The 14,764-nt window shown below is 36.9% G+C and overlaps 1 protein-coding gene and 1 long non-coding RNA gene across 4 annotated transcripts in view; both read left to right on the top strand.

The window, feature by feature from the left end:
• The window catches only part of LOC309622620, a 1,071,855-nt gene that overhangs the window by 854,017 nt on the left and 203,074 nt on the right, over positions 1-14,764 (top strand). The gene's annotated exons all lie outside the window — the stretch shown is intronic.
• On the top strand, positions 403-14,630 carry ARRDC3 (arrestin domain containing 3). 3 transcript variants are annotated; one of them, XR_014239821.1, is made up of 8 exons: positions 403-963; positions 4,920-5,001; positions 6,944-7,091; positions 8,151-8,253; positions 8,605-8,861; positions 9,190-9,352; positions 9,585-9,777; positions 11,883-14,630. XR_014239821.1 is itself a non-coding variant. In XM_082378303.1 (8 exons), exons 1-8 carry the CDS (start codon positions 684-686, stop codon positions 11,937-11,939), a joined length of 1,245 nt encoding a protein of 414 aa, XP_082234429.1. In that variant the 5' UTR covers positions 423-683; the 3' UTR covers positions 11,940-14,630. The 3 variants fall into 3 exon arrangements, 2 of the variants coding, with proteins under 2 accessions (XP_082234429.1, XP_082234430.1); XM_082378303.1 differs by having other exon boundaries at positions 423-963; positions 9,623-9,777; XM_082378304.1 differs by lacking the exon at positions 6,944-7,091 and having other exon boundaries at positions 435-963; positions 9,623-9,777.

Raw genomic sequence — 14,764 nt, 5'->3', positions numbered from 1 at the left:
CCCCCATCTCTACACACATCACTTTTTCCTCCTCCCATCAGGGCAGTGGGCAAAACACTGCAGTGCCGGGAACGCACGCTTCGGACCGGTCACTCAGCAGTTTATCCTCACTTGGCTTTGCAAACAGTTCCCCACCCAACCTTGTCCCCCAGTTCCCTCCCTCGGCCATTATCTTTCCACTAGACTGTGCTCAGTAAGGGACTCCAGCTAGCACGTCGAGGGTTTACGGTAGCCTGCCTACCAATAGGAGCCTACAATGAAGAGAAGTCAGGTTCAGCCTCCCAGCAGCCCCAGTGTCTTCTTCCCCTGGCTGTACACCTACTGTACCCGCGAGCGAGCCGGGCGCGGGAGGGGGCGCGCAGGGAGGGCGGACAGCAGCCGCGGCGTGCGCATGCGCACTGGGGTTGTTTTTCACAAAGCTGCTCTTAAAGTGAGCTGGCAGCTTCCAGCCGCCCGTCTTTGTAAGGAGACCACTGAGACTAGCAGGATCGCTGAGCAGCAGCCTCTGTGCTGCCCTGACTTTTTAAGAAATCTCAATGAACTATTTGTAAAGAATCACTGATCCTGCCTGCAAGCTCTTTGCACGGCAAAGACATCGATCAGTGTTAAGTGAAGATCACATTTTATATGTGATCTTGACTTTTTTGTCTTACATTATATTTTTTATAGATTTTGTTATAAACATGGTGCTGGGAAAGGTAAAGAGTTTGACAATAAGCTTTGACTGTCTTAATGACAGCAATGTCCCTGTGTATTCTAGTGGGGATACAGTCTCAGGAAGGGTGAATTTAGAAGTTACTGGGGAAATCAGAGTAAAATCTCTTAAAATTCATGCAAGAGGACATGCGAAAGTACGCTGGACCGAATCGAGAAACGCCGGCTCCAATACTGCCTATACACAGAATTACACTGAAGAAGTAGAATATTTCAACCATAAAGACATCTTAATTGGACACGAAAGAGGTAAGTTTTTTACATTATTCAGAAATTATTAGACCTGTTTTCTTTGGCAAAATACCTTTTCAATTTTTCTGAATTAATGTAATCCTACTCCTACCATAACGTATAGCTGTTTGATAAAGGTTGGAAAGGTGGAAGATTTGAATTCTCCTTGACATTCATCGTGTGTTAAGCCGTAATGCATGCAGGCATCTGCAAAGTGACTGCAAACTGCACTTATTCCACTACCTCTATACCCGGCTTGGTCTGTGCCATACACACTTGCAGTCCATTTCCACCTTACGTATAAATTCTGCTTATATCCGATTCAGTAATTTTACTAATATGTTTTCAAATGAATTGCTAAAAGCTGCAGTCCAATATTAGGTTTTTCCTTGTACTCTGCAACCTTAGATCTTAAAAACTAAGCTTCAGTGAAGAAATGGAGTAACATTTTTAAGTGGGTTAATAGGTGTGTTTCATTTTTAATATTGACACGCAAAAGACTTCACAGAATTGATCGTTGTTCTTTGATAATGGGTTTCTGTGGTTTATTTTGACATATGGTATCAACACCCCACGTGTTTTTTCCCTATTCTTTCCAGTTCCTTTAGAAATTTACATCAAGCATTCTCTATTTTAAAGGACAGCACCTATCATTATGATATGTTTAATATCAGCTTTAGAAGCCATTTAGGGTCAGAAATTTTCTTTTCCAAGCATCATGCCTAACTTTGGAACGTGCATTCAATGAAACCCGTGCCAGTCAAATGGAATTGAAAAGTATTCGGCTCATTGGATTTGATTTTTGGTTAGAAACTGGAGATAAAGGGTTGTCCAAGGGAGAAGGGGTCCTGAGATTTCAAATCTATTGTTTAAATGGTTACATTGTGGAAATATAGCAGACTCTAAGCTTGTTTTTCTAAGTTTCCACCCTTTGTTAGAAGCGGTTCAATCCTGTTTCGGACCAGTTCTGGGGGGTGGTGAGGAGGGGCGCTTGTTCTGCTCTCAGCAGATTGGTTACACGCGTCAGGTGGTGGCGATGACTTAATTCCTAGCCCAAGAAGAATATAATGTTAAAACTGGTTATGTAATTTTGTCCTTCTCCTTTTTAATGCAGTATTTAACTCGAATGTTGATGATTTTTCAAAGAGTAGAGCACTTTTTACCTCCATTTTTAATTTAAAAATACACATCCACGAGGAAGTGCTAATTGAACTAAGGCAAGTGTAGAAACGTAGGGTGCTTTGAGTTACAGCATGAATGCATTATTTTTAAAATATTAAGATGAAATCAATCTTTAGTTGGATTTTCAGTTACACATAGGTAATTTGCATCCTGAAATAATTTTTAGTTAACCTCTCCAAGCACTGACAGTGATAAGAAATGCAACTGCCTAATGACAGTCCTGGTATTTGTTGAACAGGACACACGAGAGTTTGTATTTCATCCTTCCTGGACTGGCAGCTTTTTATAAGATGAGTGAGAAGAAACAAAGGTTTTTTAAGGAGTTGAGGTTTGCAGTGGGGTAAAAGTAGAATAACGACTTATGGGGACAATTTCATTAATTGCGCCACGATTTCATAGTAAAGAACACTATGTGCCCTGCACCCCCACGAGACACCCCTCAACCCCTGCAAGCTTGAACGAGCTTCGCTTGGAATAGTTTCAATGACTTAAAACTGGGACCTCTCAAACTAGCCTGGTAACTGAGACCCCGCCCCGGGCGGCCGGCGATAGGCGGAGCCGGGTTTGTTAGCCTGTTGCTAAGGCGATGCCAGGCTCTGATTGGATTGGGCGCGGGCGGGTGGGGAGAGTGGGCTCGCCGGCTGGGGCGAGGCTTGGAACCGGCGTGCGCCGGTAAAGGTCCCTCCTGAGCGGCGGCCCCCGCCCCTACTCGCATCCCTGCCGGGGCTTCTGGAAGCGCGCGGGGTTCATGTCACATACCGTTCTGTTGCCCCTCACCTGGGCCCGCTTGCAGCCCCGAAAGGAACGACTACAGGTTTCAACAGAGTGGAGAGGAGAAGCTTCCGCCGGCCTTACAGGTGCCGGATGGCCCTGGGCGCAACTTTTTAGCTGACAATCTCATTCACGGGGAAATTGGGTGGGCAGGGTTAGCAGGACCCCATTTTCCACGTTTTCGGGTGGAAGCTGTCAGGCAGTTTCTGTGAACGCTTGTCTTCCTCTTAGCTGAAACAGCGTGTTTCCCGATCTATGCAGTCACCAGACTGGCTACCTTGATGTGACCCGAGGGGAGAGAGAGCGCCAAGACTGGCTGGGACGGGGAAGGGAAAGTGACACTATCATTGAAAGCGGGGTGAGGGCTTCGGCGACTATTCCTTGCCCCCTTGTCATTGTTTCTTTGGGGCTTTTGCATCCCGCGCCCCCCTTCCCCGCCCCACCAGTTTCCCTCGCCGCAACTGTAAAGGTGTCAGGGTGGCCCGAGCCAGATCGAACCGGTCACCGGCCGGGGCGTGTAAAGCGGAAGCGCCGCAGCGTGCTCGCCCCGCCCCACGCCAGCAGGCTAGGCTGCGCGGCGGCGAGCGCGAGCGCCGTGCGACATATGCCGTACGTATAGCGGGGCGCGCGGGCGGCGGCGGCGCGCGGGCGGGCCGGCTGGGATCTGCTCGCGCCGGTTTAGGCCGGTCCTCTCCTGCTCCGGTCTAGTTCTTGATTGACAGCCCGGCACTTGTTTACCACGGCGCGGCCGCCGCCGCTCGCCTCGATGAGACTGCTGAGCTGGCACAAAAAAGGGAGCGAGACGGGAAGAAAGGGAGCGAGAGACAAACTTTGGGCGCCGTCAGGGGGAGCGATTTTAAATGGCCCCCAGCTCATCAGCGGGCTTTCGGTGCTGAAATCCCGTAGAGGGGATTTGCACGGGGGGAGAAGAAAATACTACTGAGATAGAAGCGAGTCTTGGTGATTTTTTTTGAATAAAAGTTTCCACATATAGGCGCTTTTTTCCTTTTCTCCTGTGATGGAAGGGAAGCATCACGGTTTTTGTGTGAATTCATTACTTTGGTGAGGGAAAGTTAAATATGATAATACCCGTTTTTCTTAGTCTCCTGGTTAATAATGATAAAGGTTTCTACACCGCGAAAACTGCTCTAGTAGACGTTTATGTAATTAAATTAACCGGTCAGAGCGCTTTAGAAAATCATTTTAAGAATCCAGAATACCCTCCCACATTTCGTTATATTTGTTTTGGAGACGTTTTGGAGATAACCTATTTGAGCAAAAGAAATTGGTTGTAAAATAAAGTCATCCCGTTTTTTCTAGCAATGGGAAACAAACCTAGTCTTCATTTTTCAAGGATGTGTGACAGTTTCCCATTAAGCAGGCACCTTTTAAATCTAAAGTATATTTTATATATATGCGAATTTTTAGCTGTTGCTAGGATAGACTGAGGTCATAATTTTAGGTTCAATAAGAATTTTTATTTTTAGCTATGAAACTGACATTAAAATCACTGTTCCTTTTTTTTTTTTTTAACTCCAACATCTATTTGACAGTTTTCTAATGGTTTTAGGGCTTTAACATTCACATCTTCCGTATCAAAACTGACATATTTTAAAAGGCTTACATGAACAGTTTTCATTTTATATATAGTCTTAATAGGATAAATTTAAGTAAGTGGATGAAGAGAAAGGTAACATCGTAGTATGAGATTTGAAATCTGAATCTTTTGTTGAGCCTGTATTGTCACACATAGATGCTTTGCAGTTTAGGTTGTTTTCCCTTGAAAAACCAACTATGGGGTATAAGTATTAATTATCCCCATTCTACAGATGAAGCAACTGAAGACAGGACTTTTATTTTACCCAGAGGAAGTGATGAAGTTGGAATTAGAACTCAGATCTCTCACACTCTGAAGTTTGTGGCCTTAATTACTATGTGAGCATCTTTAAAGTTCTGCCACCAGGAAGAGAGTGTAAAGGTTTATTAACAAGTTTTTTGTTTTCTTTTTCTGTTTGTTTTAGATGATGATAATTCCGAAGAAGGCTTCAACACTATTCATTCAGGAAGGCATGAATATGCATTCAGCTTCGAGCTTCCACAGACGTAAGTATTTTGTGACACGCATTTTTCATAAACATCCATTCTTTTAAAATGAAACATTCGAAATTTAAATATTTTTAGTTTAAAAAAAAAAACCCTTTTCATTACTGAAACTTGCTAGAGGAAAACATATACTCAAAAAAGAAGCTATTTTTTTAATCTAGAGTGGCAATATTATAGAAAGCAAAGCTCAATTCTTAGTATTCTATCTCAAGTTTTATATGGTTTTTAAAACTTGAATAGTATTTCATTTAAAGTGAGTGAATTGGAAGGTGCCAGTGAAATAGTAAGCACTTAATACTTAGTTTATCATCAGCATTAGCAGAAAAGGTAGAACATAACAAGTCTCTCATTTAGTAGTTTATAAAAATTCAGTGATCATTTTTTCTACTGATGCTGCCCAACAGCAGTAAGCTAAGAAAGTCAAGATAATTAAGAATATCCTAACTTCAGAAGTGATGTGTTTTTTCTGATATGAATTCATTAGCTTCTGTGCAAAGAGCTATTGAGAAGGTCACTTGAGATATTATGACCTGGACTTAAAAGGAAACATCCATCAGAGATACCTTAATCTAAGGCTTGGAATCTAGTATGAAAGGAAGAAGGAAAGTAGTATATTCTTAATGTAATAATAAATCATTAGAGGAAATTATACAAAGAGTAATTTTTGAAATAATGCCTTAACAGATATTAAAACATGCAAAGTGGCACTTGTACTGTTTGTTCTGAAAGGTAAGCTTGGCATTACATAAGAACTTCAAGTGCCAAAGGTACATAATTCTGTATTTTTTTAAATTCTAGTACTTGTTATATATGGATAGAGTTCATAAAGGGTATTTTTCAGAGTATCCTGTGTATCATATTGCTTAAGAACATGATTTTTAATATAATGCCCTAATTACTTTCTGAGAGAAATATTTTAAGTCTGAATACAATAGGACTAATACATTTGGGCCTGAATGTTTTCAAAGGATGGAAGTAACTTAATATATTTTTTAAAAATTCTATCTATAAACCAAAGTCATTTAAAATAAACTATAGAAGACTAGCATAGATCCTGCGTTTTATTTCTCTGCTATACAAGTTAATACAGAAGTCTAAAATACAAAACAAAAAGTAAAACACCACTACTCCTCATAAAAAGCTAGCACTCTACCTTGTAAATAAATGAACCTTGTGCATTTTTCTAATGAAATTATGAAAAAGAGACTAAATTCACTAAAATAAAATCTTACACAAGTAATAAAATCTGGGAGAGTTGAAAAAGAATTCTGATTCTCTTGATACAGGTCAACAGAAAAGATTCTTTTCCTTTTTAAGTCTATAGTACAGTTAGAAAGCATGGCCAAAAAGAGTTAGAACATAAGTAAACTGGGAAATGTAAAAGTCTTTTTTTAGAGTTTCAGTGGATTTAATGAAATGTGAAAAACTTTTGAAACTATAACGACTATTCCAGGCCTTTTCTAAATCTTAATTAGTTACTATAATAAGAGATAATAATAATTCTTAGTTAATGAAAAATGGAGTGCCGTAGGGAGTCGTTTGGTCTGATTGTTTAACCAGTGTCCAGAATATCTCAATAGAAATAGTTAAACCATTCTTAACTTTATTTTTAAACTAAAGTCTTGACCTTTTCAAGAATTGTTCATTTCCAGACTTTCGTAATTTTGCCACCAGCATTAAAAGTAGCCTCTTCTTAGTTTAAAGAGATTGTATTCTTCTGGCTTTTTTAACCAAATTTCTGTAATATTTAACAACTATGTATTATTATTTGGAAACAGAAGGTTTTTTCCCCAATGACTTATCCCTTTGGAAATATAAATTATGCCTTTGATAACTCATTGATGTATAAACATACAATATATTAACACTTCTATGCTGAGCTACTGTATAATTATTAAAAAGAGGTGTAAGATTAATATATTGACCTTTATATTCTGCACAGACCACTTGCTACCTCATTCGAAGGCCGACATGGCAGTGTGCGCTATTGGGTGAAAGCCGAATTGCACAGGCCTTGGCTTCTACCAGTAAAATTAAAGAAGGAATTTACAGTCTTTGAGCATATAGATATCAACACTCCTTCATTACTGGTAAGAATTAACTGAATTCTTCATTTTTTGTTTTTGGCATATAAATACTGAAGAATAATCACCTAAACTACATACACATTCTTTATAATTCTTAAATAGTAACTTCATTTTTGAATTACATAAATACCATTTTCAAAAAAAAATAGTTAAGAGCACACAAATTAATGCAGAATATGCTCACATTTTCTGATACTGTAATAACTTTAAGTAAATTTTTAAAGTAAGACCAGTATTTGGTATGAAATATCTTCCTCAGAAGGTAACAGCAATAACAAAAGAGTAGATCTGTTCCCTAAATAACTTTAGTGGAAAAGGAACAGTAGTATCAATTATTATTATTATAACAATATCACTTAACTTGAAAATATCATAATCTAAAATTTGTACTGCATTGCATTATTCCAATATAGGGATAGTTGTCTAATGATGGGGAGATTATTATTTTCATGAAAAAACTTAAATTCTGTTTTAAAGGAAATCTTTTTTAATTGTATTTTTTCATAAGATTCAAATTTGACTTCAAAAACTTTACTTGGTTTAAACAAATAATAACATCTTTAAGCAAGTAAAATTAATCTTAAAAATGAGCAGTTTTCTTTTTTTACTTATTGAGTTTTACATTCTCAGAGAAAGATGTTATCATTTGGGATTATAACCAAGTTGCTTTCCAAACTGCCTTTATTTTTTTTAATTTTTTTTTTTTTAAGGCAGTTTAAATGGAATGTGGAAAGGGTTTTTTTTTTTTTTCTGTTTGTTTTTTTGGTTGGTTTTTAATTACTGTGTATGTAAATAACCTGGGCTAAAACTATGTTTATGAAATATGGTGCTAAACCCTGCACCCTTTTTTCTTTAATTGAATGGAAACTTGTATAAAGACAAAAATACTAATATAAATCAGAAGCCATTGGTTAGTGGAAAAGTATATTTGGATACTGAAAAAAAAAAACCAACACTACTTTTAATGTTAAATTCTTCAAGAATTTAAGATTGTATTTTAAAGCATTCTATTACTGTCTCAATTCATACATTGATCTTTTTCTGTAAATTTATTTCTTACAGTCACCCCAAGCAGGCACAAAAGAAAAGACTCTCTGTTGCTGGTTCTGTACCTCAGGCCCAATATCCTTAAGTGCCAAAATTGAAAGGAAGGGCTATACGCCAGGTATGTATGAGGTGGATTCCCACAAAAAACGATCTTTCTTCACTTAGCTCTTGTGTATGAATTTACATTATTTCTACTAAATGCAAACATGATACAGTATTCTTTGGTAAAATATCATAAATTGTGCTTATCCAGTTTCCTTTTATAAATTGGAATGTAGTCTTCTTTTTTAAATTGCTACTGTAAATGTGTAGTTTATTTTTATAAGTTACTTGCCACTCTTAGGATAAGCTTTTTATCCATGTAGTTCACTGAACTTTCAGACTTTAGCCTGAGAGTCTACATTTGTTTTGGGGTTGGTTGGTTGGTTGGTTGGTTTTTAACAGTAGATAATATTTTTTTTTCCTGTAGGTGAATCAATTCAGATATTTGCTGAGATTGAGAACTGCTCCTCCCGAATGGTGGTGCCAAAGGCAGCCATTTACCAAACACAGGCCTTCTATGCCAAAGGGAAAATGAAGGAAGTCAAACAGCTTGTGGCTAACTTGCGTGGGGAATCCTTATCATCTGGAAAGACAGAGACGTGGAATGGCAAGTTGCTGAAAATTCCACCAGTTTCTCCCTCTATCCTCGACTGTAGTATAATCCGTGTGGAATATTCACTAATGGTATGTATAGATTTAAGGGTTTGGGGTGGTTTTTTTTTAGGTTTTAAAGTCGTAAGGGTATCATTTTGTCTTATCCAGGATTTGATTTTTTTTATTCCATGTGTGATATATATAATTATATGTAATTCTTTATATGGTTTGGAATATAATTACTAATTTTACCTGAGGTAAATGTACACGATGGAGAAACTTTTCAAGTATATCGTAGGTATATAAGTTAAAAAATGAAGTAAATGAGAGCCTCAAATAACATTAGATTGGGTTATTCATTTTTTTAAAGGAAATAGTACTTGGCATTCTAAACCTAACATCTCCTTTCATTGTTTAGGTATATGTGGATATTCCTGGAGCTATGGATTTATTTCTTAATTTGCCACTTGTCATTGGTACCATTCCTCTACATCCGTTTGGTAGCAGAACCTCAAGTGTAAGCAGTCAGTGTAGCATGAATATGAACTGGCTTGGTTTATCCCTACCTGAAAGACCTGAAGGTAATAATTTGATAATGCATATCTAAGCTTAATCTATTATTTTCAAGAACGTAATTTTGCTTCTGATATTTTATGATTAAAGTTTGTCTATACTTGAAGAGAGTAGATGTGCCCCTAATGTTAGGTTTAAAACGTATATCCCCCTAGTTTTGATCACAAGACAAATTATTATTATGTTACCTTGACATTCCTTTTTAATACCTTCTATTCTGTGTATTTTGACATGCATAAGAACGTGCTGTTCGAATTGCGTGTATCTTTTTCCTTCAGCACCACCCAGCTATGCAGAAGTGGTAACAGAGGAACAAAGGCGGAATAATCTTGCACCAGTGAGTGCTTGTGATGACTTTGAGAGAGCGCTTCAGGGACCACTGTTTGCATATATTCAGGAGTTTCGTTTCTTGCCTCCACCTCTTTATTCAGAGGTAAGCATCAAACCCTCAAGTACAAAATGGGCTGTGACTCTCTTAGTAAACAGTATTGCAGACTTTTTAAAAACACAGTTAGGTTTTGATTATCATGATAAGAGAAAAACAAATAATTTTGAACAACAGATTAAAAGTTAGATCATAAGGTTGTCACTATTTACTAAGTTTGACCCAGAGGTAGGACTGGTCTCTTATATTATTGGGGAAATAAAGATAATGATCTAACCTCATACTTCCAAAATGCCAGTTAAAGGAATAATTCATCTTTTAAAGCATCTATAGAGCTGGCATTTTACAGTCATTGATTAAATAGCTAGAATTTATCTTATTCATCATCCTTTTCCAATTTAATTTTCATATTTTAACATTCTCAGTCATAAGGGAAAATAACATTTGTAATAACATCTTAAACAGCATTCCTGTACTCTTAGATTATTTTTATTCATCTCAAGTAACTAAGCACTTACATGAATAAAATATGGCCCTTGGGAGAAGCGTACAGACTGGTGAGAAAAACAAACTTAGAAGCAAAATATTACATAACAATGTAATAGTAATGCACAGTTCATTTGAGGAGCAGCTTGCTGGGTCTTGAGAATCAGGAGGGGCTTCCCTAAGAAGGTGATTGTTAAACTAATTCTTGAAGAGTAAGTATTCTCAAAATGTAGAATGTTCCAGGCAGGAAGAAAAATAGGTGCAAAGGAAAGGAGGTAGGGAGCAATCCAGCAATGTCAGGATACTTCAGAATATATATATACATAATAACACATTGTAGGGACCTTAGAGTTGGCCTTGATACCAATTTAATACCAAATGATTTTGTAAATCACTAGCATCAGCTTTTTCTTTTTGGTTGCTGTAGTTGAGGCAGCTATTTTACAGTGAAATATTACTCCCAAGAAAGACATAAAAGGATTGTTTCACTCTTCAACGAATTGCTCTTTTTTCCCCTTAATACCATGACTAGAAGAGTCAATTTTCCTTTGGATGTGATTAATATGAAATCCACTTTATTCATTGATTATAGAATGTTCAGAATCTGTTTTGTTCTCTGCAGATTCTTGATTGGACATAATTTTTCTATCCCACTATTTCAATTCATAAAATTATTAGATGCTAAAAATGTCCTCCCACTTTTTAGAAACATTGTCACTACATTTTTATTCTGACATATCTGTCTTGCTTATTAAGTCCCTCATTTGTGATTTGATCTGACAGGCATTTTAAAAGAATGGCAATCTAAGTATCCACTTTTAAGCAATTTGTCATAAAATCTACCTCCTTCTTTTAAAATGAACTAAAGATAATTAAGAGAATTCAAAACTTTTAAAACCCTAAATTGGTTCAGGGTGTGATTTAATTATTTAACATCTAGCCACATAGAGGGGGGAAAGTATTGTAAATGGGTCTTGTCCAAAAGATCTTTCAGTAAAAGAAATGTATTAAACCCAACAATTTGCCTTCCTGTGCCCATTCTCTTTGTACCTGAGAAGCAACTGAAATATGTTCACTTTTATTAAGTGTATGTGCATATGAAAGTCACTACAGAAAGAGGCAAGGTGGGAAGCCTCTAGAGCATTTTGGGTTCACCATTCCTATTTCTTGATACACACTGTATTCCTAGGCCCTCCCCAGGGCTTTACACCCATGAGTTATTACTTCACGTAAGCACCAAGAACTTTGTTTACACAACTACATTCTTCCCGCTCGGGAGAAGATGAGTTGACTTTTTTGTAACAGGATGAAATGGATACTTTACAGAAGAAAATCATTGCTATGAAAATGTTGGCCAATTGTGTATTTGAGTCTTAAGTGTGACTAAGTGCTGAGTAAAACTCCATTCTCTGATAGAACGTTACCTTTAGCTTTTATCAAATAAAACTATTCCAGCATACCTTTCTAAATTTAATTGTTAATCTAGTAATTGAATAGCAAGTACTTTATAGATGATACTAATACCCTTTCTTCCCCATACAAACTCTGTATGTTCTTTCCGATTCCATTTCTCAACCAGTACTCAAAATATTACCCTATTTGCTGCATTCTTACTAAACCTTATCAATTAACTTTGGTTTTGGGGTTTTTTTCTCTTTTCTTTCTAGATTGATCCAAATCCTGATCAGTCAGCAGATGATAGACCATCCTGCCCGTCTCGTTGAAGGAATACTTGATTAAATCAAGTTGATGTGGGTTCCGAACTGTATCTCTTCCCTTCCCGGCTGAGGACAGAGAAGTATATAGGAGACACGTTTTCAGAGGAAGTGGAATTGCTTTTGCCCAGAAAAATGGCGAATACATGAAACAACCAGTGATCATGCTTTAGAAGCCTACAGCAACATTCTGGGACTGCTCCAACATGCTTGAAGATCTAAGCTTTTCTCCTTTAAAACTGGCACATACCAAGAGCAGTCTTCTTAGCCTATGGTCATACGTGTCAAGACACCACGTTGTAAAGAGGGATGATTTCCTTCTTTTGATTTGAAAATTTGCACATGCTCAATGCTTACATTGTGCGGTTCCATGTCACTACAGCTTTTTTTTTTCCATTTATGCCAGACTCTTGATACTCTTAAAACTTGTTTGCAGTGAGCACAACAAGGAACAAAAGAAAGCTTTGAAAAAAACTTTAACATGAAAAAAACGCACTGACATTTTTTTTTTTTTAATTTAATATAGCCTGGACTTTACCTGCGTATGCACATGCTCAGAATTGTCCTACTAGGCTGACCATGTATCACCTCTTCAGCTTGGATCCTATTGTGGATTTATTTACAAACATCAAATGCCTTCAAGCCAATCCTTCTTGCTGTATGTTTTGCAGCCTACTGTAGTAGATACGCAACAGATATGTGGGAAAAGAGATAAGAGGAGGAAGCTAATAAGAGACTTTGTCAAGATTGTATACCTTCTTGGTTTCTTTTAAGAGTTTGTTGCCTTTCTACTATTACAGCAAAGCAACATTTTGTTACTGACTGCCTAAAATCACTTAATCTCAGGTGAACGCATCACTTGCCAAACTGTTGGAATGCTATTTGTGTTTTGTTGCACTGTTGAGTTTTTTTGTTTGTTTGTTTGGTTGGCTTTTTGGAGAGGGAAATTTGGAAAAGGGACATACACAAAAGTGATAACCCACCCGCATTGCCTTTTTATCATTACATATGAGAAGAAACTAGCAGAGCTAAGAATGGAGTAAAGAGAGGCAGTATGGCAGGCACCAGCAAAGAGTTAAGGGCTGTTGCTCTTAAAAATTATTGTTATTTTTTATTATTATTTTAAAAGTATGGAAGTTTTCCAGTCACTGGAAAGGAGGAGAAAGTGCATTTATTTTTATACAGAGTTACTTAATTACCTCCAAAACACATATGTTGGAAATCGTTTTTGCTGGTGCAGAGTATTTTCATGAGCAGGAATATATATGTTCAGATTATGATCAGAGAGCTCAATTTATACATTTCCTATCCTGCTCAAGCTTGACAGAGCTTGAAAACCCAAGTTTATTCTAAAAGTGTATAACTTCAAAATTACAAATACTAGAATATGTGCTGGAATAATAACTTTTATATTTTTGTGGTTCTTTTAATGAAAGTATTTTCTTCCATTACCTAAAGAAGATTTTGCTAAGCATGAGAAATCATTCACTTTGAGTATATATAGTTATGAAGAACGATCACATCAGTAAATTATAGCTTATATTAAAGATAATTTACAGTTGGCTCATAAATATACCAGCATTCATGAAGACACTTAAAACTGCATTTTCCAAGGTAGCAAGTTGTACTGATTGTCTTATTTTAGAAGGAATTCAGCTCTGATGTATCTTAATGAAAATCAGCATCTCTGGTGTTGCAACATATGCGTGAAATGGGTCTTACATCTATCCTGCCATTTAATCCCACAGTTAATAAAGTGGCTGAAAATGATAGTAACTCTGGCTTGGTGCTTGACCTGGTTAAATACTGTCTTAAAGCTTCATACAAAACAAATAGGCTTTTCCATAAGTGGCCTTTAAGAAAACATGGAAGACAATTCATGTTTGAAAAATGCTGACAGGGTGAAGAAAGCCCATGTAAAAATGAATCGCGTTTTAAGTGATTCGGTTAAAGGGTTTGGGCTCCCGTAGCAAACTAATACTAGATAATAAGGAAATGGGGGTGAAATATTTTTTTATTGTTGTTAAATCATTTTGTGAATGTCCCCCTCAAAAGAAGCTAATGGAATATTTGGCATAAAGGGCATTTGGTGGTTTTATTTTTGTTGGGGCGGGGGGCGGGGGGATTGTCAGAAAATCCCTTTTCTTTTCTCTTCTTATGTCTAACTGACTAGGGAACAATTATTGATATGCATAGCATTGGAATACTTATCACCATATACTCTTATAAATAACACATGAGGAAAGAATGACCAATATTCTGTTAATTGGCACTGGGTCACAATGTGATAAAATTTTAAATATATAAAACTTTATCAAATAAAGTTTTATTTTCCCCATTAAAGTATTCCTTTACTTTCTTACTTAGAGGCATTACTCCTTTCTAAATATTGGTCAATTCTTGATACAAGATGTGAGGTTCACAGGTGTATTCCAGTATTCAAGATAGATTCCTGATTTTTCAATTAGGAAAAGTAAAATCCAAAATGTTAGCAAAACGAAGTGCAATATTAAATGTTTGCTTTATAGATTATATTCTGTGGCTGTTTGTAATTTCTCTCTTTTTTTCTTTTTTATTTGGTGCTGAATATGTCCTTGTAGGCTGTTTTAAGAAAACAATATGTGGGAAATGATTTAATTTTTCCTATTGCTCTTCCTTGTGGAAAATAAAAGTGTTTTCGGTTTTTTTCCTTTTTGTAAACTTGTTTGGAGATTTATTTGAATCTTGATCATATCAGTAACTCATCATACATGCAGACACAATTAAGACTGCAATTAGGGAGTTCCCTGGTAGTCTAGTGGTTAGGATTCAGTGCTTTCACTGCCATGGCCTGG

The sequence above is a fragment of the Balaenoptera borealis genome (genome assembly GCF_965194805.1).
Source record: "Balaenoptera borealis genome assembly, chromosome: 2".
NCBI classification, from domain to species: Eukaryota; Metazoa; Chordata; class Mammalia; order Artiodactyla; family Balaenopteridae; genus Balaenoptera; species Balaenoptera borealis.
The sequence above is the reverse complement of the archived record's forward strand: the minus strand, read 5'-3'. Positions and strand labels throughout refer to the sequence as shown.

Coding starts and splice junctions, on each gene's coding strand:
- ARRDC3 (XM_082378303.1), top strand. CDS start 684: ATGGTGCTGGGAAAGGTAAAGAGTTTGACAATAAGCTTTGACTGTCTT. Junction 7,092..8,150: donor TCAACACTCCTTCATTACTG/GTAAGAATTAAC, acceptor TATTTCTTACAG/TCACCCCAAGCAGGCACAAA. Junction 9,353..9,622: donor CCTACCTGAAAGACCTGAAG/GTAATAATTTGA, acceptor TTTTTCCTTCAG/CACCACCCAGCTATGCAGAA.